The sequence below is a fragment of the Schizosaccharomyces pombe genome (genome assembly GCF_000002945.2).
Source record: "Schizosaccharomyces pombe strain 972h- genome assembly, chromosome: II".
NCBI classification, from domain to species: Eukaryota; Fungi; Ascomycota; class Schizosaccharomycetes; order Schizosaccharomycetales; family Schizosaccharomycetaceae; genus Schizosaccharomyces; species Schizosaccharomyces pombe.
In genome coordinates, this window is record NC_003423.3 from 2,510,468 (window position 1) to 2,529,661 (window position 19,194).

General features: G+C 36.4%; 7 protein-coding genes and 9 long non-coding RNA genes across 16 annotated transcripts; 7 read left to right on the plus strand and 9 right to left on the minus strand.

The window, feature by feature from the left end:
• Nucleotides 1–199: 199 nt before the first annotated feature.
• Nucleotides 200–1,459, minus strand: kin17 (KIN17-like protein). The gene has a single exon (NM_001021948.3). It carries the CDS (start codon nt 1,230–1,232, stop codon nt 318–320), a length of 915 nt encoding a protein of 304 aa, NP_596038.1. The 5' UTR covers nt 1,233–1,459; the 3' UTR covers nt 200–317.
• A 658-nt stretch (nt 1,460–2,117) lies between these two features.
• Nucleotides 2,118–4,580, plus strand: arp5 (Ino80 complex actin-like protein Arp5). Its single transcript, NM_001021949.3, has 2 exons — nt 2,118–2,293; nt 2,349–4,580. The coding sequence occupies exons 1-2, from the start codon at nt 2,200–2,202 to the stop codon at nt 4,418–4,420; spliced, it is 2,166 nt and encodes a 721-aa protein (NP_596039.1). The 5' UTR covers nt 2,118–2,199; the 3' UTR covers nt 4,421–4,580.
• On the minus strand, nt 4,534–5,719 carry SPOM_SPNCRNA.1523. Its single transcript, NR_150411.1, has one exon. It is a non-coding gene; the product is annotated as a non-coding RNA, possible alternative UTR (long non-coding RNA).
• grp2 (Golgi GRIP domain protein Grp2) lies at nt 4,781–6,290 on the plus strand. Its single transcript, NM_001021950.3, has one exon. The coding sequence runs from the start codon at nt 4,793–4,795 to the stop codon at nt 5,591–5,593; it is 801 nt and encodes a 266-aa protein (NP_596040.1). The 5' UTR covers nt 4,781–4,792; the 3' UTR covers nt 5,594–6,290.
• Nucleotides 5,658–8,246, minus strand: ish1 (nuclear envelope Ish domain protein Ish1). The gene has a single exon (NM_001021951.3). The coding sequence runs from the start codon at nt 7,834–7,836 to the stop codon at nt 5,782–5,784; it is 2,055 nt and encodes a 684-aa protein (NP_596041.1). The 5' UTR covers nt 7,837–8,246; the 3' UTR covers nt 5,658–5,781.
• A 12-nt stretch (nt 8,247–8,258) lies between these two features.
• hba1 (Ran GTPase-binding protein Hba1) lies at nt 8,259–10,376 on the minus strand. Its single transcript, NM_001355776.2, has one exon. The coding sequence runs from the start codon at nt 10,301–10,303 to the stop codon at nt 9,104–9,106; it is 1,200 nt and encodes a 399-aa protein (NP_001342890.1). The 5' UTR covers nt 10,304–10,376; the 3' UTR covers nt 8,259–9,103.
• SPOM_SPNCRNA.5692 lies at nt 9,725–10,478 on the plus strand. Its single transcript, NR_195043.1, has one exon. It is a non-coding gene; the product is annotated as a non-coding RNA (long non-coding RNA).
• Nucleotides 10,479–10,655: 177 nt separating this feature from the next.
• uge1 (UDP-glucose 4-epimerase Uge1) lies at nt 10,656–12,523 on the minus strand. Its single transcript, NM_001021953.3, has 3 exons — nt 12,456–12,523; nt 12,326–12,388; nt 10,656–12,157 (listed from the first exon to the last, which is right to left on the minus strand). Exons 1-3 carry the CDS (start codon nt 12,456–12,458, stop codon nt 11,156–11,158), a joined length of 1,068 nt encoding a protein of 355 aa, NP_596043.1. The 5' UTR covers nt 12,459–12,523; the 3' UTR covers nt 10,656–11,155.
• SPOM_SPNCRNA.5693 lies at nt 12,285–12,789 on the plus strand. The gene has a single exon (NR_195044.1). It is a non-coding gene; the product is annotated as a non-coding RNA (long non-coding RNA).
• SPOM_SPNCRNA.5694 lies at nt 12,715–13,069 on the minus strand. The gene has a single exon (NR_195045.1). It is a non-coding gene; the product is annotated as a non-coding RNA (long non-coding RNA).
• A 158-nt stretch (nt 13,070–13,227) lies between these two features.
• On the minus strand, nt 13,228–14,470 carry SPOM_SPNCRNA.5695. The gene has a single exon (NR_195046.1). It is a non-coding gene; the product is annotated as a non-coding RNA (long non-coding RNA).
• Nucleotides 13,594–16,667, plus strand: alp4 (gamma tubulin complex GCP2 subunit Alp4; the record flags this gene model as incomplete). The annotated part of the gene is made up of 1 exon (NM_001021954.3): nt 13,594–16,667. One exon carries the CDS (start codon nt 13,594–13,596, stop codon nt 15,946–15,948), a length of 2,355 nt encoding a protein of 784 aa, NP_596044.1. The 3' UTR covers nt 15,949–16,667.
• Nucleotides 14,574–15,608, minus strand: SPOM_SPNCRNA.5696. Its single transcript, NR_195047.1, has one exon. It is a non-coding gene; the product is annotated as a non-coding RNA (long non-coding RNA).
• SPOM_SPNCRNA.1524 lies at nt 15,912–18,999 on the minus strand. The gene has a single exon (NR_150412.1). It is a non-coding gene; the product is annotated as a non-coding RNA (long non-coding RNA).
• SPOM_SPNCRNA.399 lies at nt 16,994–18,254 on the plus strand. The gene has a single exon (NR_150795.1). It is a non-coding gene; the product is annotated as a non-coding RNA (long non-coding RNA).
• On the plus strand, nt 18,303–19,061 carry SPOM_SPNCRNA.400. Its single transcript, NR_150797.1, has one exon. It is a non-coding gene; the product is annotated as a non-coding RNA (long non-coding RNA).
• The last annotated feature ends 133 nt before the right edge of the window (nt 19,062–19,194 follow it).

A 19,194-nucleotide genomic window follows, 5' to 3' on the forward strand; every position in this document is an offset into this window, starting at 1 on the left:
GTATACGGAATTGTGCTACAATTACTAACGTATCGAACATTTTCATATATATGTACTATAGTAAAATATAAGTTATTAAATCTCTAACTTAGATCAAGTGAAAGCAAAATTATATGAAATTTGGAGCTTTCATGTATTTTACAGCACCTTCAAATCAAGTAGACTAAGCTAGCAGAAAGGCTACTAAATAACACATATACGGTTAAATAAGCTACATTAAAAGTAAAAGTACAAGTACAAGCGTATTTTTTTTATAAATAATAAACCAATAAATAAATTCTCACTTTTGAAGCCTTTTAAAAACGTCAATTCTCCGGTTAGAGCTTTATATTGCGTCTTTTCTCTCTCATTGTTTCTTGAGCAATAATGTCTTCAACAGCTGACCGTGGCCTTTTTACATTCTGCCCTTGATCTAAAGAATCCTTATTGTTCTTTTTACGGCTTTTATTCAGCTCTGCAAAAACATTTTTTGGTTTGTGCTTCAAGGAGGTCTGGGAGGATGAACTAGAAAAAGAAAATGTGGGTGTATTTCTTGTTTGAAAAAATTCATTTTGAGCAGAGTGAGAATCTGAAGATGAGGATAAATTAAGTTGAATCGGGTTTCCTTTTTTTGAAAGATCAATCTCATGTAGTACAGGTTGCTCCCTTGAACTTCCATCCTTATTGTCCTCGTTATTCTGTGCTGATTCATAAGCACGCTTAATCTGTTCATCAAGCAAGCGAAGACGTTGTTCTTCATCAGATTTTTCTTGACGTTCTCGTTTCTTGTTAGCCTCATTTCTTAAGATATTAGCAGGGTTTTTATCAATATAAGAAATAAAAAAACCCTTTTCATTTTCTTCCACGCGACACATTCCTTGACGACCCAGAAATTTGCAAAACTCGCTAAGTGTATGCCATCGAGTAGCATTCATATGAACATGGTTTTTATCGCGGATATATTCTTGATAAAATTGGTTAAAATGAATCTTTTTCTCACCGTGAGCAGTCCTTAGAAGACTTATAAAATCTCGTAAAAATTGGTTGGAAAAATCTTGTATACGTTTGCCTGGGTTCATAGCAATTACATTCATCTGTCGAATATGACCTTCACTTTGCGTATGGCATTTAAATCCGTTTTCATCACGCATTTGCTTCTGACAAGCCGAACAATACCAACGTAAACGTTGTAAACCTTTACTTTTCAAAGCATTTGAAATCGCCTTTGGTGTGCCTGCTTCTGCACGACCCATTGTCACAATTAAATTAAGAAAAACTTTGAATTTTATAGAATCGAATATAGGACAGCTTCCTTATCCTCTAAAGGAAGAAACTCTATAATGGCCACAGATTAATTCCAATTGAAGCCAAACACAAAAATAATGTATTCCGCAAGCTTTCTTTCTAATAAAACCAGTGATTGATTATATTTTGCAGAAATGGCAAACGACTGTAATCTAAAGGAGTTGGTAGAATATACAATGATTCGAGGGTGGAGGATGCGTTAAGCTTCAATTTTGATGGATTAACACAAACATGATTTATTTCGAAAGTTAATATATTGGAAGCTTACCATGAGTATTTCAATGCTTATTGTTGACGTAGCTAGCATATTTTTCAGTAGTCGCTAAAAACCTTTAAATTTCCAAATGATAAATTTGTGAAAATCTAAAATTCTCGGTGGCCTCCAATACGTTCACTTCATATATACAATTGCAACAATAATTAAGGAAAAGTTGTTTTTCATGCTCTATTTTTCTTTTTGTAGGTTTACTTTAAGAAACCCAGAAATTCGCAGGTAAGTTTTTTTTCCAAGCGATTCCAAGGACTTTTTTTCTGGATGCCCAAGCAACTCATCTTAATTTCTTGTTTTCTAAATGAAAGAAGTATTTTTTTTAACTATCGTTGAACACTCGTACAGACTCTACACATTATTTCTATGCCTTTAGCCGTTAAAAAGTAAATTTCATGATTGGTTCATATCTCTACCAGAATGTGAAGAGTGAATCCACCTTTATATTCATTCTATTAGATACATATTGGTTGCTATTTTCTGAATGGTTTATATCAGTAGGCAAAAAACACCATGGTGCTTAGTACTACCTCCTACGTCTGGATAGCACATTCCTCATTTTTTTGTACAACACACCGTTCTCACTACACAAATCTTTTTTGCAATGAAATAAAGTATATTTTTGTCGTTTTACGAATATCACAATAATGAAAATATATGCTGTTAGAGAACCTGTGTTTTCAGGACCTACACCTTCATTCCAAAATGTCTCAAATGATATTCCTTTAGTAATTGATAATGGTATTATAATACGAACAATTTTTTTAAAATGGTTACTAATGAATATACTGTATAGGATCTTGGCAGTTAAGAGCTGGATGGGGTGGTGAAAAAGATCCAAAATTAGTTTTTGACAATTTAGTTTCTCGATACCGTGATCGTAAGCTTTCACGTACCTCTACACTTGTGGGAAACGATACTCTAATTGAGGTGGGCTCAAGGTCAATTGCTCGCTCACCGTTTGAACGAAATGTCATCAGTAATTGGGATTTAATGGAGCAAGTTCTTGATTACACATTTCTAAAACTTGGGATTGATAGAATGGAACATCCCATCTGTATGACCGAGCCATTAGCAAATCCAACGTATGTTCGTTCCACGATGACCGAACTTTTGTTTGAATTGTACAATGCACCATCGGTTGCTTATGGCATTGACGGTCTTTTTTCATTCTACCATAATACAAAGCCATCTTCTAGTGGAATCGTTTTGAACTTGGGAAATGCTGCTTCTCATGTAATACCCGTATTAAACGGTGAAAGAATTTTGTCAGAGGCTAAGCGTATTTCTTGGGGTGGATCGCAATCCTCTTCGTATCTACTGAAATTATTCCAAATTAAATACCCTTCTTTTCCTATAAAAATGCTTCCTTCTCAAGCTGAATTGCTTATGCACGATCATTGCCATGTTTCTTCTGATTATACACATGATATAGCGCACGCCCTTGATCGTGATATTTTAGAACGCGATGAAATCGTATTACAATTTCCATATACGGAGGCAGCTGCTCAGGAGAAAAGTCAGGAAGAGTTGGAATTAATAGCTGAGCGCAAGCGTGAAAGTGGTAGACGCCTTCAGGCTCAAGCTGCTATAAAGCGAAAAGAAAAAGCAGCTGAGCGTGATCGTGAGCTTGCTACTTTAACGGAACTTCAACAGCAGAGTTTAGTTTTATCTCGTCGTGCTTTTCAAAGAGCATTGGAAGAAGCTGGCTTTGAGGATGAATCTCAACTCAATGCTCAAGTTAAAAATGTTCAGGCTAAAATTCGAAGAGCCCAAAGAGATCAACAACGTCAAGAGGAGTCGGAGGGATCTTTAGATGTTACAGAAATTGATGTCGAACAAGCTTTTCCTCTATTGAACGTCCCCGATGCAGAACTTGACGAAGCTGGGCTACGTCAAAAACGGCACCAGCGGTTAATGAAAGCAAATTACGATGCCCGAGTTCGTGCGAAGGCTGAAAAGGCTATAGAAGAAGCAGCTGAAGCTGAACGAGCTGAAGCTGATGAACGCTTGCGACTTGAAAATTTCTCAACTTGGGTCAACGAAAAGAGAGAAACTCATAAAATTTTGCTGGAAAAAATATCAAAAAATAAAAGGCTCAAATTTGAATTGAATGACAGAAAATCACATGCCTCACAAATGAGAATGAAAAGTCTTGCTACTCTTGCTAGCGAACAGCCCATTCAAAAACGAAAACGCAAAGATCAATCTGAAGATAATTTCGGCGCTCGAGATGAAGATTGGAAAGTGTATCACGACGTTTTAACTGCTGAACAACTTGAAGAGGAACGTAAGAAACTTCTCGACCAAATATATTCTCTCGAAAAACAACTTTTGGAATATGATTCACAATTTACGCAGGCAAATACTTATGACACATTAAATGATCCGCGAGCTACGCTCTTGTACGCATTTACTCGTGGCGTGAGTGACTTTGACGTTAACGATGTTGCGCAAGCTTTTCAACTACATCTTAATGTTGAACAAATACGTGTTCCGGAAGTTATATTCTCTCCAAGCATAGTAGGTATTGATCAAGCAGGAATACTAGAGATTATGCGTTCAATTTTGCAAAGACATAGTTTAGAAGAACAGCAAAAGCTCGTTAGTAACGTACTAATTACTGGTGGACTTGGTTCCCTTCCTGGAATGGAGACTCGCATAAAGCGAGAGCTAACCAGTATTATGCCTGTGGGTTCCTCAATTAATGTATTTCGAGCTTCTAATCCTCTTCTTGATGCATGGAAGGGTGCATCAGAGTGGAGTGTTACTGAAAAGTTTAAAGCTGCTAAAGTTACTCGTGAAGAATATCTGGAAAAAGGGCCCGAGTATATTAAAGAGCATTCTTTAGGAAACATAAATTCTTAATTTAGCTTTCTATTGGGAAACATATTTTCATCTAATCTTTCTTTTCTTTTTTAAACAAATAATGACCTGACAAAAAAAATTTCTTTTCATAATTTTTATTTTAGAGACTAAATAAAAGAATCCTTGATGTGTGAATATTCATTTTTTATTGAACAACGTAAGTTTGTGAAAATCGTAGAAAAAGTATCATAAAGTAAAGCAAATTTAGCTTTCCAAATTCGCAAAGCTCATATTAAAAAAATTCAGAAATCATACTCAGTTAAAATTGGTTTTAAATGCTATAAATTTATAATCTAATTTACTAAATTCTACCTTGTGGTGTGCAAGACGTTTATCGATGCAGGCATAACCATTCCAAACAAGGAGCCAGTTATGGAAACCACTGTTTCAGCAAAAAACAGTTTAGAAAACGAAAATTTTCTAAAAGAGAAATCAGAAACAGTATTTCTAGATGAAGCCGCAATAACCAAACCGCCTGCTTCAAAAAAGAAGCGTAAAAACAGAAAAAAGAAGAAGAATAATGGTCCTTCAGAACAATTTGTGGGTAATAATGATTTAGAGGAACAACGCTCCGGCTCGATCGATTCAAAAGATAAAGAAAAACCTCTAGATGAAAAGGTAAAGGAGTTGGAGAATGCAAACAAAACCTTGAGTGACTTGGTTCGTAGGATCCAAATTCAACGCGACGAAGCCGAACAGAAGGCAGAAATCTACAACAGGGATGCTCTAAATACGAAGCAAGAGCACCTTGATATAAAAAAAAGATTAGAGAAATCTGATGAAACGGTCTGCAAACTAAAGGAAGAAAACGAAAATCTTCAAGATATGCTCAGGAATGTTGGAAACGAGTTAGTGGAGTCAAGGGATGAAATAAAAGAACTCATTGAAAAGCAAAAGGTTCAAAAGGAAAGTGTCAAATCTCACGAGAGCGAGCTGTCCAGTGTTATGAGCAGTGAAATATTGCCCAAAGCTTCAAGTGATTCAGCAGGTTCATTCGAGCCACCTGTTATAAGCAATATTTCTAAAGAATTGATTAACAAAGAATATGCTAGAAATGTTTTACTGCAATTTTTAGAGAATCACGAACATCGCGATAAGATTTTACCAATTCTTTCCACAGCTCTAGATTTGGAGGAGGTGCACCAACATCTAATTCTGAAAAACTTAAATTAATAAAAAAGTATCTTGATGGATTATATTAATGTTAACAATAGGATGGATTACTTGCCAAGGAAGGTTAAGTAGCGAATATGAACATAGATATTTCATTAAAAGTCATATATTAAACGAGAACTCGTTTTAGACGTAATCTCCTTCTTTTTAAATAATATAAATAGACATTAAGAACGTTCATGAACAATTTACAAAACCCTTTGGGCTTTCTTTACATTAGTTTCGACATAGTCGCCTGCTGAAGATACAGCAGATGAGGCTTTAGAGGCAGTATCTTTTACCTTTTGAATGTTTTCTCCTAGCTTAATTTCAGCTACGTCGCGAGTGCCAAATCCCATAAAAGAAGCAACACGTCGAAGGAAGCCAGAGACTCCTGATTTAGCCTTGTCGGCAACAACAGGACCATAGAATAAAATATCATGACGCTTTAAGCGTTCAATAGCATCTTTACGATTAAACACCTTACCAATACTGTCACCATATTCCTTGAGTGCAGACTTTAGATCTTCATTAGACCAAGAGTCATAACCGGGAACAGTTGCCTTAGGAAACTTTGATTGAATCGATTGAAGAACAGATTTGTCAGCCTTTTCAGCAATAGCGCGATAAATATTACAGGCATTTTGGAAAAGATGTTCACGATCTTTGGATGGGTGAAGTTTTCCATGGTAATGTTTTTTGTATTCCTTAATCCAGGCAGAAAGCTCTTTGGAGCTCAAAGTATCAAAATAAGCAGCCCAATTAGGAACAGCGCCTTTATTGAAATGCTTACGAACAAGGTCCAGTAATTGATCCTTAGTAGAACGCTGAGGAACCGGAACTCCACGAAGGAACAAAAATTCCTTCAATTTAGAGTCTTGCCAGCGCTCGATGATGGTCTCATCTATTGTTTCACGTACTTTAGATGCCGCCTTACTGGCAACCTTACTAGCGGTTTCAGCAGCATAGTCAGCAGCTTCGCCTACCTTCTCTGAGGCAGTAGAGCCAAGGCTGGCAGCCTTACCTTTCATTTGCTTGGCTTTTGAAGTGGCAGTATCCTTATTATGTTCAAATGCAGATGTTACCGATTCTGCGGCGGTTTTCGCACCCTCTGTAAAACGAGAGGCTCCAGAAGCAGCGCCTTGATAGGCTTCTGTAGCACCACTTGCAACATTAGAGGCAATAGAAGAAGCAGAGTCAGCCACGTTGGAAGCTTCCTCATAGGCCTTTGACTTTAGAGCCTGATAACCGTTTGTTTTTAAGTAATACTGACGACGAAGGTGAGCGTAAAATTGATCAATTGGAGATGGTTGATAAGCAGGAATACCATGAGCGTCAAAATATGCTTTTAGTCCAGAATTGGCCCACCAATTACCAAATCTGCCCCTTCTTTTCGAAATTTCTTGTAGAAGTTCACCACCTTCTTCCATCTTTTGTCCTGCATATTGACCAGCTTCACTAGATTTCTCGTTAACCAATTCTTTAGCATCGCCAGCTTTGTCAGAAACAAATTCTCCAGCTTGCTTTGCCTTCTCGGAAGCCTTGCCCTTTACAGCTTCAACAGAAGGTTGGGCTTCGTCAGCTTTAGTAGAAATATAGTTCTTCAGCTTTCTAAGCAAGTGAGAACGAGTACTTTCATGGGAAGAAATGGGAACACCTACATCATGCAGCCAGGTGCGCAATTCGTTATCGGACCAGGTATCATAAATCCAATCTCCAGTATTGCCTAATTTAGAAGTGAGGGCATCATATTCCTTTGCAGCTGTTTCGCGAAGTGAAGCAGGACTCAACTTCTCCAGAATGCCTTTCTTCTCTTTAGCAGCAAATTGGGGACTGTGTCTAGCTAAAAAGGCTCGCAATTGTGAATCAGACCAAGATTCGAAAAGCGAAGCCTTTTGTGACTCCCAGGCTTCTTGAGTGGCATCCCGAGCATCCTCGACAGAGCCACTAAGTTTACGACCCGTCTTACGAATTTTGTTGCTTATAGCATCAAGATATGAAGATTCGGTTTTTTTTCCCAACCAAGAATTTAAATTATGGCCGCTCCATTTGTCAAGGTTAGGGACCAAGGAATCATAAGATTCGGAGATAAATTGCTGAAAGTCAGAAGGAGAGCTTCTTGATCCATATGGGATTGAGTGCTCCTCTAACCAAGTCTTTACAGCGGAGGTGTCGTTTTTTCGATAGGTAGAGAACCCATACGTAAAGATATAAAAGACGATGGCAAGCAAGACGCCTAAAGATGCCACTGATCGAGAACGCATTTTTACAAATCAAAATAAATAAATATCACAAAAAGAAGATAGATAAGAAGGAAAATAAAAAATATAAATTATTCCTCTTGAAATAAAATTGAGGGAACTAAAAAAGTAAACCCTACTAAACGGTAAGTTGAACTTTGAATCACTAAACTAAGGGATAATGAGAAAGGTATGTCGGAAGATGAAAATAACCCACTTTAAAGAATCCTATTTAACACAAATTTCAAATAAACCAGAGTTCTAAATACTACCACAGTATGTATTAGACCAAAGTTTTACCTAAAATGGAATACAAAGAGCACAAGTGAAGAAACAAAACAATCCTAATCAAGGATTATAGAGACAATAACCTCCAAGTTAAAAAAGAAACAGAGAAAATTTAGTAATTACTATAGGTAGCTTACTTGGAAAGCGAGGAATTCCCAGAGGCAATAGCATGTTATATATACGCTAAAAAAAGGCATTGCATCAGATAATCTAACTGACGTAAACTCCCTCGAAATTAATGAGGAAAGGTTCGTTAGTTAGAAGTCCTAAGAAACGTCGTTAGAACGAATTGAAGGGGAGACAATACATCATGAGTTTAACTATCAGTAACTAGGGATTAAAGGAAATTAACGATAGCGCACAATCTGACTTAAGATACTCTTGAATAAAATTATATTTGGTGATTGATATCGTATTTAAAGTATTATAGCAATCTTAAATTTTGATTATATGTTAGAGTGCTGCTAGATGTATTTGCTGTGTAAAATCACATTGATGCTAGCAGCAATCGGCCATAGTTCATGATTTGAAAATGAAAAAAATATACATAGAGAGATAAAAATCTCGAAGTGCGATGATCTGGTTGTATGGTGGATAAAATCACAATTTTGAAAGGACAAACGATCGCAAAACTTACTACTCTCTGCTCCTTCAAGATGGCGTACTGAGCAATATGAAGATTAAATTAGGTAAAAATGGAGGAAATAAAATACGTACTGTGATGTACACATTGTTAGTAATTTTGAAAAACTGTAGTTATAGAGGTATGCCTCCCAATGATAAGACGAGTGTATAGAAATAGACTGACCCGGAAAATCAATTATTAAAAGTCAATAGGATCGGCTCATTTAAATCATGTATAACTTTAACCCGTCCTATAGCGTGACATATTTTGCATATAGATATAATATTTTTGGACTTTCGAATGAATAAGAACCATAGTGAAGAGCTAAAAAAGAATCGAAAAGTACTTACTATTTTACGAGTGGATCTTCTATCTCGCTCATGCATCTTCTCTTCCACCCTTAGGAATGGCTTCCAAAACGTGATTGCGTAGTTGTTCTGCCAAACTGTTATCTTTGACACGAACAGCATATAACACAGATTTTCCATTTTCAATAACGAAGATCTTTAAGTAATTAGCAGAACCACCACTAGATGCTGATGCAATTTGTAATGACTTTTTCGACATGCCTTGGAAAAGAGGCACGTTCATTATAACTCGATGCACGGCATCATTTCTCATCAAAAGGCGGCCTGAGCCTGATCCCCTTTGCTTGGGAACATTTACTTTCAAAATTCCCTGCCCACGTTCCTTCCAAGTCTTTTTTTCATCAGCAACAACATAAAGTCTTGCGCGAACACTGAATATTGATTCCTCCTCTTCCTCCCCAGTGATGATTTCTGAATCACTCAACTGATGCATAGTAGACTTTGTTGAGTCTCCACTACCCTTGTCAGCCTCCTTAGGTTCCGATTTGGTTTCACCAGCTGAACCTTTCTGATTCTCGAATGCTTTGGCTGACGTATTCGCAAGTAACTCGTCAAAGTTCTCTGAACTCTTTTTATCATTTTCTTTTTCTTTGCCAGAACCACTTTCTGTTTCAACTGCTGTTCCTGCAGCAAACTTTTTAAATGGGCTATCCTTAACGCTCTTCATTGTGAACGCTGACTTTGAAGAAGCGAAAGCACCAAATGCTGATTTCTCTTCTTTTGGTTCAGAGGAGGCGGTTGAAACATTGGAGAATGGAGACGAGGCATTAGAGAATGAAGCAAATTGTGAAAAGGGAGAAACACTCGCGGCAGGCTTAGCAGCCGATTCTTTTTTGCCTGTCTCTACAGCTACGTGTCCCTCATTTTCATCAACATCCTTATTCACCTTCAATTCTTTTTCTTCTACCTTACCTCCAGTTGAGATACATGGCTCCGTGTTTGATTCCTTTTGGATTTTAGTAGACTCAGTAATCTCAACCTCCGGTTTTACGCCATTGCTCTTCGTAGTCTCTTTAAATTCCTTAACTTCAGCATTCCCTTTATCTTCCAGCGGTTCACTCTTCGAGACTTTAGTGGAAACCGCTGATTCTTCTTCTGCCGGATCGTGCTTTCGCTTTGAAGTTTCGTCTTTTGTTTCGTTCGATTTTTCTTCTAACGCATTTTTGGTAGAAATGCTTTCATCTTTATTATTTTCCATTTTGCTGGTCATTATATCCACTTAAATATTATTTGCTTAATCGTATTTTCGTAATTTTTGATGTTGGGGGTATTAAGTGTAGTTTGGAATCCCGAATCACTGAAAGCCTAATATATTTCACCTAGCTATGAGTACATGAGGACGAATGTGGATTCAATCAAACACACAGCTGTTTAAAGATTTAAGATTTAATTATACGATTACATTCATTGAACAGCTGCGAATAATTTAAATTCATTTGAAAAAAAACGCTAATCTAGCATGTCATGAAGTGCAAATCTCATAACTGTCTATTTAAAAAGTTAAAAAACATTCAACCTTGGTATATATTCACTTACTCATTATTAATAATTTTGATTTCAATACGGTGCTTGACTTCTAATCTTCGGCTAACGTAAAAGTTATAGACAGTATTATAACAAGTATTATTGTAAAATCTAAGCTATATCGAAATAGGAATTGAAAATGATTGACAAAGTAGAACCTTTGAATAAAAAAATACAATTAAAAGGTGAAATATAAAGAAACTTCAATATTAGAAAAAATGTCAACTTGACGAAAATGCGTATGCAAAAGAAAGAAATAAAAATGTAAACCGAAAGTGATTGTTTTGAAATAAGCTTCATTGTTAAATCCCTTTTAAAACATAAGTTATTCGCAAACCGGTATTATTAGCGACCTAATCGATAGCTCGAGCGCACTTACAATAAACAATTAAGGTACAGGAAAGGGAAAAGGGTTCATCAAACAATACATTATAATGTCTTTGAATCCATAAGTCCTAAAACATATTATGCAAATTTGAATCAAGAAAGAGAAGGAAATTATTTAAAACCCACTTAATCCGAAAAGGAAGAGTATGGTTTACTTATATGTCTTGGTATGGGTCAGGTCAAAGCCATAGGGATACTTCTGTTGCCATCTCCAAGTGTCAACGCAAATTTCATAAATGCTACGACTGGTTTTCCATTTTAACTCCTCGTTAGCGCGAGTGGGGTTGGCGGTTAGGTTAACAACGTCCCCTGCTCTTCTAGGGGTGACCTTATAAGGAAGATCTCTTCCAACAGCTTTCGAAAACGCATTGAGCACCTGAAAAACAGTACTACCAGTTCCTGATCCCAAATTCCAAGGGCGGCAACTAACAAAATGTTGGCGCAGGTAATCGAGAGCAGCAACATGAGCCTCTGCCAAATCGCATACGTGAATGTAGTCACGAATTGGAGTACCGTCAGATGTGGGATAATCGTCGCCAAATACATTCAAATGATCCAATCTTCCTACAGCAACTTGCGCGATATAAGGAAGCAAGTTATTAGGGATGCCAAGAGGATCTTCACCGAGTTCACCAGAGGGATGAGCACCTCCGGGATTAAAATAGCGTAATAAAGCTGCATTAAGCGATTTGTTCACCTTGGTCTCATCCTCAATGATATTTTCAATGAAAAGCTTTGTGCGACCATATGGGCTTGTACCTTCACGAGGGCATGACTCTGGAATAGGAATGGTACCACCAGGTCTAGTAGGATCGCCATACACGGTAGCAGATGAAGAAAAGACGAAGTCACGTACATTATACTTCTTCATGCACTCTATTAAATTAATGGTACCGGAAATGTTATTTTTGTAATAACTCAAAGGAACCTGTACAGATTCACCAACTGCTTTGAGACCAGCAAAATGAATGACAGCAGATATGTTTTGATTTGCGAAGACCTTGTCCAAAGCTGGCTCATCAAGCAAATCCACCTGGTGGAATATGACTTTTTTCCCAGTGAGTTTTTCAATGCGGTGCACGGCTTCAACGCGAGAATTGCATAAATTATCGACAATTACAACATCATATCCTTTTTCTAACAAAACAACGCACTATTGCAGATTGTGGTTAGCAAAATATCTCAAAAAAGAGCTTTATAGAATATGGACGAAATTGTATAAAAGTAAAGAGCAGCAAGCTATATTCACAAAAGATGCGTGCTTAAAACATTTACATGTACATTACTAATCCTCTTCTGTATCTTCAAGCTCTCTACGTACCGTATGAGAACCTATATAACCAGCGCCGCCAGTAACCAACACAGTCCCTTCATGAACACCAGTCTATGAATCATAATTAGTATTTTCATACAAAAGAATGCTTTTGATTAATTAAAAAAGTTATTCATACCATTTTACACGTTATAATTTGATATTAAAGGGGTGGGCTCAAGACTGTAGCTATTATGCTCTTTCTTTGTTGGATATTCAGTTTCCTACATGCTCAAGGTATCAATGCAGGTCGTTACCTCCTGTAACCTGACATGATGTAAAACGAGCAAAAGCCACAATGAAGCTTAAGCTAAAAGTGAAAAGTGCTTGTATATCTCGCTAAACCATTTTATTGATATATCGCTAAAAAATTCCTAATCATAATATTATATAGTAACAAAGAGGTCGTCGGAATAAGTGTATAGCAGATGAATGCCTGTGATTAGGTGTATGGATTTTTCATGTTCATAAAGCATTGAGGTAGTAATTTAATGTATGTGCATTTACCAATAAATTTTTTTTTTGTATTTATTTTTTTAAAAGATGAACTCGAGATTTTACAACCAATATACACTTTGATAGATGTAATGTTTGTGATTTCACCACCAGCTTCATGCGACTACAAAATCCTTGCTTCCCTAGAAAAGCATTTTATCTGTAAATAAATCATTGATGCTTATATGTATTTTTGAAAAAATTTATTTTGTTAAAGAAATAACAAGTAAATGTATAATTAACATAAAACCGAGCTAAATTTATTGCTTTTATTATGCAAATATTACCTACTGGCTAGTAAATAAAGCGAAGTAGTCTGCATTAGAATAAAAAATTTAAACACAACAAAAAAAAAAAAAAAAAAAAAAAAAAAAAGATGAAGGGAATAAATCCCTCAAGCTTAGGATCTAAAATTTTTATCCATTCAAAATAAACTCTAGCATATAGAATTTGTCACTGTCTACTGCTATCCATATATACTCGAATGAGTATTTGGGGTCCTTTGAGTTTACGGTAGTCTTACAATAGAAAATGCTGCAGTCTTCTAGTTATGTATTTTTTGACTAATTTTTTTTATACTTTTTTGCATTTTTTAATGCTACACGGACCTGAGTTGGTTTGCTTTGAAATTGCGTTGATTGTTAGCTGGCGCATACTTACCAACCTACATCTTAAAACTGGCCTGCTGGTAAACAAGCATATCCGAATAATAATTACAAAGAGCACTAAATATTAAATAAATGTTCACACTTTTGTAGATTATATAAAAAAAGACTCTTTAAATGGTGAGATCGATTAGTTCGGTGCTTGCTAAAGAAGAAAGCGAGAATGGGAGTCCAATTCCAGCTCTCGAGGAAGGGAGCGTTTATCATGTCTCTTTGAAGAGTGAAGGTGTTTCTCCATTTTCTGATAGGATTCAATTAAATTATCTTTACGATGGGAAGACTTTTAGCGATCCTTCGAACTTAAATATCCATCAGCAGGAAGCATGTCTCATAAACGAACTCTTAAATGCATTTATGGGCATGGAGGGTGTATTTGTACATCTCCAAGACATGAAAGCATCCTCTGAGTTTGAAACCATTATTATGCCGCCATCGTTTTATATTCTTCCTGGATTTGATTTAGGTATAAAGGATATTGCTTCTGAGATGTTAGAGATGGGGTCTCATTATTTAAGTATCACAGCTTTTATAGAATCGAGAAGCCATTTTGAATACGGATTTGTTAACCACGCATTGTGCGCTGCTTTGCGAAAGTTTGTGATGGACTACGTGGTACTTATCATGCAGTGTGAAAATCAGAGCCGAATTGATCCAAATTTTTCTCTTCAAACTCTTCGCCTTTATACTCTTCCCACATCGCGTTCATTACGACAAGTGTATTTAATTCTACGTGACCTGCTTTTGTCTATGGAAAAGAATGCTTCCAGCAGCGATGATTTAGGTCTTAGTAACATCGACGATCTTTTAGAGCAACTTAATGAAGGAAATGACATTTCACATGTTGTTAATGCCACTAGGTCTAAGAAAAAGGTTTGTAAAGGTGGGCAAGTCATTTCTTTTTTGACCGAAAGTCTTACGAAATATGCGGGTGATCCTGTGGCACGAAAAATCCTAACCTATTTATTGCGCGAAGCTTCACGCCCTTATACAAAAATGTTGAATGAGTGGATCCATCTCGGGCTCGTAAATGACCCATATGATGAATTTATGATAAAAATACACAAAGGAATCACATCTATGCAACTTGATGAAGACTACACAGATGAATATTGGGAAAAACGATACGTGATTCGAGAGGATCAAGTTCCTCCACAATTGCTTGATTTACAAAACAAGGTACTCTTTGCAGGCAAGTATTTGAACGTCGTTTTAGAGTGTAGGAAGGGAGTTAATAACCTGGCTTCGTTAAATGCAAAAGACGATACTCAAAACCAGTTGCTCTGGCCTTCAACCTTCGATGATGATAACTTTACTTTAAATATCATGAATGCCTATGTTTATGCAAATGAATCTCTCTTGCAATTACTCCAGTCTTCACAGTCTCTTTACGCTCATCTGTACTCGCTCAAACATTATTTTTTCCTTGATCAATCTGACTTTTTTACAACATTTCTTGACAATGCTCAACACGAGCTACGAAAACCTGCAAAGTATATATCTATCACGAAGTTGCAGTCGCAATTAGATTTAGCCCTTCGTCAGCCTGGTACGATAACTGCGACTGATCCACATAAAGAATACGTGACTGTAGAAGTGAATCAAACATCATTAATAGACTGGCTCATGCATATTGTAAGTATCAGTGGTTTGGAAGAAGGAACATCATCTCAGGGAAACGAAGTTTGGAATGAATCAATCACGAAGCAAGCGGATGTGGGCAATGAAACTCGAAATTTTGAGAGTGAACACAATCGGAGCACACAGGGGACTTCAAAAGTTGGTAGCGATAAAGATATTAATGGATTTGAAACGATGCAACTATGCTATAAAGTTCCATTTCCCCTTTCACTTATTTTATCCCGCAAAGCTATTATTCGATATCAACTTTTGTTCAGATATTTTCTTTTACTTCGTCACGTTGAAATGCAACTTGAGAATAGTTGGGTGCAGCACAGCAAGAATAGTGCTTGGCGTCTCAATTCCTCCAATGCGAAAATCGAACAATGGAAAAGGAACAGCTGGTTATTAAGGACACGAATGCTTAGTTTTGTTCAAAAAATAATCTACTATACTACAAGTGAGGTGATTGAAACACATTGGGGGAAATTTATGGGAGAACTTGAGAACGCCCGAACTGTGGATAATTTAATGCAGGAGCATATCGATTTTTTGGATACGTGTCTAAAAGAATGCATGCTTACTAACTCGCGATTACTTAAAGTACAATCTAAATTACTTAATACTTGTGCTATGTTTGCCTCTTATACTTCCACGTTTACCCGATCCTTATATTTGCTTGAGAATTCCGAAGAAAGCTTTGATGAAGGAAGAATGGATAAGATGGAAGAAATTTTACGCCGGTACGAAGACAGTTTTAGTCGTCATTTAAAATCCTTAGTGAATGCTTGTAACTACTTTGCAAGTACTGAGACGGCGGCTCTTTTAAGTTTAGTAATGAAATTGACGGGATAACTAAGAAGAGACAAGATAAAACAAGGCAAGGTAGAAAAACTACAAATGGAACAACGTTACTATTGTTTTATTGAGATATGAAGAAACATCTGACAAACAGCAATGGAAATTGGGAGAAAAACTTTTATGGATATTTATATAGTCGGTTTTTGGATAACCTTATCTTTGACATCTTGTTGCTTGTACTCGTTAATAAAGAAATGACTTGGAGTGAGGATCTTGCGGAATGGCCAATTATCTTCATAAACAAGCATTGCTTATCCGCAGTATACATTGGTCCATTTTCAGTAGTTTGGACTTTTTTTTGGCCAGTTGTCACACTAAAAGCGTACTGCACTATTCGGTTAAAAATTGACAAAAAGACGACTGCCATTGGCCATGAATTTAAGAATGATTATGGAGAAAGGCATGGCGAGCGTTTAATATGCCAACACTTGTGTTATATAAAAAATAATCGATTTTTTAAAATGTCTGAAACAGGGTTTGCTGATAATGCCTGAGGAATGGTAACTTGGATTTTTGATCGCTAATTTTTTATTAGCTATGTCGCTAAATTTAAGGCAAGTCGGCAGTATGCCGCGTGATTGAGGAAGAACGAAGAGAGAGGCTAAGCATTTGTTCCTAGTCTAAAGAGCTATCGATTGATTTTGAAGTGATACAATGTATGCTAACGTTTGTACCATAGACAGCTATAGTAATGAACTTTGTTATGTGAAGAAGTACAGTTGCTACGACAGTAATGATGATGATGTATGTATATAAAAACCAAACCAAGGTTTAATTTAGGTGGTTATAGTATTGTATACGCAAAACTATTCATTTGTGTGCACTCGTAATGAATTTCTAGTAATTGTATTTTGCAGTTAAAAGTTTAATGGATGCGTAAACAAAGGAACAGGTAAGCTAGTAAAGCGCATACAAAAATTGTAATATCGAAGGAAAACGTCAATTTAGATTAGTGTAGGATGGTTATTACGAAAGGATAGAGTTACTATGAAAAGTGAGTACAGATTGTATGATTAAGTATGGGGGCGATAGCTGGGTGTGAGGCAAAGGAATCATATGACTTTAGAATTATCGCATCAAGGAGTAAGAAAAACGAAAACTTATCTCACAGTGGATTGCCCAAAATTATCAATCCCCCACCATGTAAGAGGAAACAAGAGAAACAGAGAGAGGGAGAAAGAAATAATTAGAAACTAGCAAATATACTTTACAGATTACAAATGGACACGATAAGTAAGTTAAGATGAAATAAAGGGGAAGATAACAAGGAACGGAATATAAAAGAGCATTTCGAACCGAATGAAACATTTTAAGCCGAATGTATTGAAATCGAAATATTTGAATTGAGAGATTTTTATTTTATCTGACTAATGATGAGAAAGGATAGAAGAGAACAAATAGAATAGAAATAGAACTAAAGATAAAAAATATGAGAACCAAAATAGCAAAACAAAAAAAGCTAAATACTAGGTAATTAATAAAAAAAAATTTAAAAAAGGATTTCTAGTAAGCGTACTACTAAAACAAGTTTAAGGATTTGATGAAAGATTGTATGTTAGAAAAATTTTCATCCTCTTTTTTTTTTTTTTTTTCTTCAAACTTCATACAAACGTAAATATCTCTCAAATTTTGCAATACCGTCCTCTTCTTCCTCGTCGATTTAGATCCGAAATTCTCCTTGGCAGCAGGGGACGGAAAATGAAATAAAGTGTTTTAGCAATTGGGATCGCGAAACCACCTGCTAGAAAGTGTTTAGGAAGAGAGTCGCCGTTCGAAACATAGCGATAACGAGTTCAAGAGCAGTATCCGTAAATTCAGAGGATTAGTGAGTGCCAACACTTCTTATAGATTACGGATAGTAAGCAGTAGTAGATGAAGGATGATGGATAGGTGGATGATCGGGGTGGGAGAAAGTAGGGAGACAGAAGGAAAATGGAATGTAGCTAACTGATAATGAAGAGAGAGAGAGAAAGATTATTTCGTAGATAAAATTTGGTGAGCTTTGACAAGATAAGTTTTGTTGGAAAAATTATGAAAGTATGCAAGAGTGTGAAGAGTAAACAAAAAAGAAAAAGAGACGTTATAAGAGGAAGGATGAGTTTGATGATCTTTTAATATCTAACGAACATAAAAAACTAATGAATGTAATAATTAATAAATGAAGCAAACTAGCGAATGCAACACCACCTATTGATTGCTTTATTTATTTATTTTTTTGCTTGACAAATACCCTTTGGATTTACTCACTATCCATCTTATCCACCGTAGGGGCCATAGTAGACTCGCCTTTCGGCAGCCTTAAAAACGCTACCCTATGTTTCGGGTTTAGGGTGTGAATACGCTATCCATCTAAGGGTCCGTTCGTTTATCACACCCAAATCTTGATGTCGAGGATCTCAGTCTTCAACGTCACCATCTGAAAATTTACTCTTGTTGGGTTGTTTCGCCCGACAAGACTAGACCTAGCAATGACAAGCAAAGTAGAGAAAGTAAAGTAAAGAAAACAATAGAAAAGAAATCAACAAAAAAGCAAGAGTAGAAAAGAGTATTAGCCGTTTCTAAGATTTTGAGCAGCGACTCTCTACAATGTTTACACTGTTTACATTGTAGGAATAGTCGCTTGCAATGAATAGCTGCATCGCTACTAGAACTATTGCATGTGAAACAGTAAATACCAGACTAGAAAGATGAGAAGACCACTAGAGAAGAAGGACTAGAGGAGAAAAGGGACTAGAGGAAAAAAGGAACTAGAGAAAAAGGACCAGAGAAAAAATGATTAGATGAGTAAGTGAGTTAGAAAAAAAACAATTAACCACAAAAAAAAATAAATAAAAAATAAAAATAAAACAATCAAGAGCATGCCTTATTTGTCAGCAACCTTCCTTTATTAGACAGCGTCAACACATCTCAATACAAAATCTTCATCTCACTTCCTCCTATACTTCAACACAGCATCTTCCACCTTGTCTTTTTGCTTGCCCCGCTGCCGCCCTTCAAGCTCGTCGGTACTTGTTCTCATATTCGGTTTTACCTCGGATGCTGTTACCTCGATACCAGGTTGGGTCACCTAATTTTCTTGCAAAAGTCCGTTATCCCAAGTTGTCCCAAGTTGTTCGGTCTTGCTAATTAAGGGGATCATCACCCTATCTTGACCCGTTTAACGCAAGATAACACAGAATCTTTAAGACTAAAAATTGATGCCAACTTGATATAAAACGTGCTTCGTTCGCTCTTTTTTCT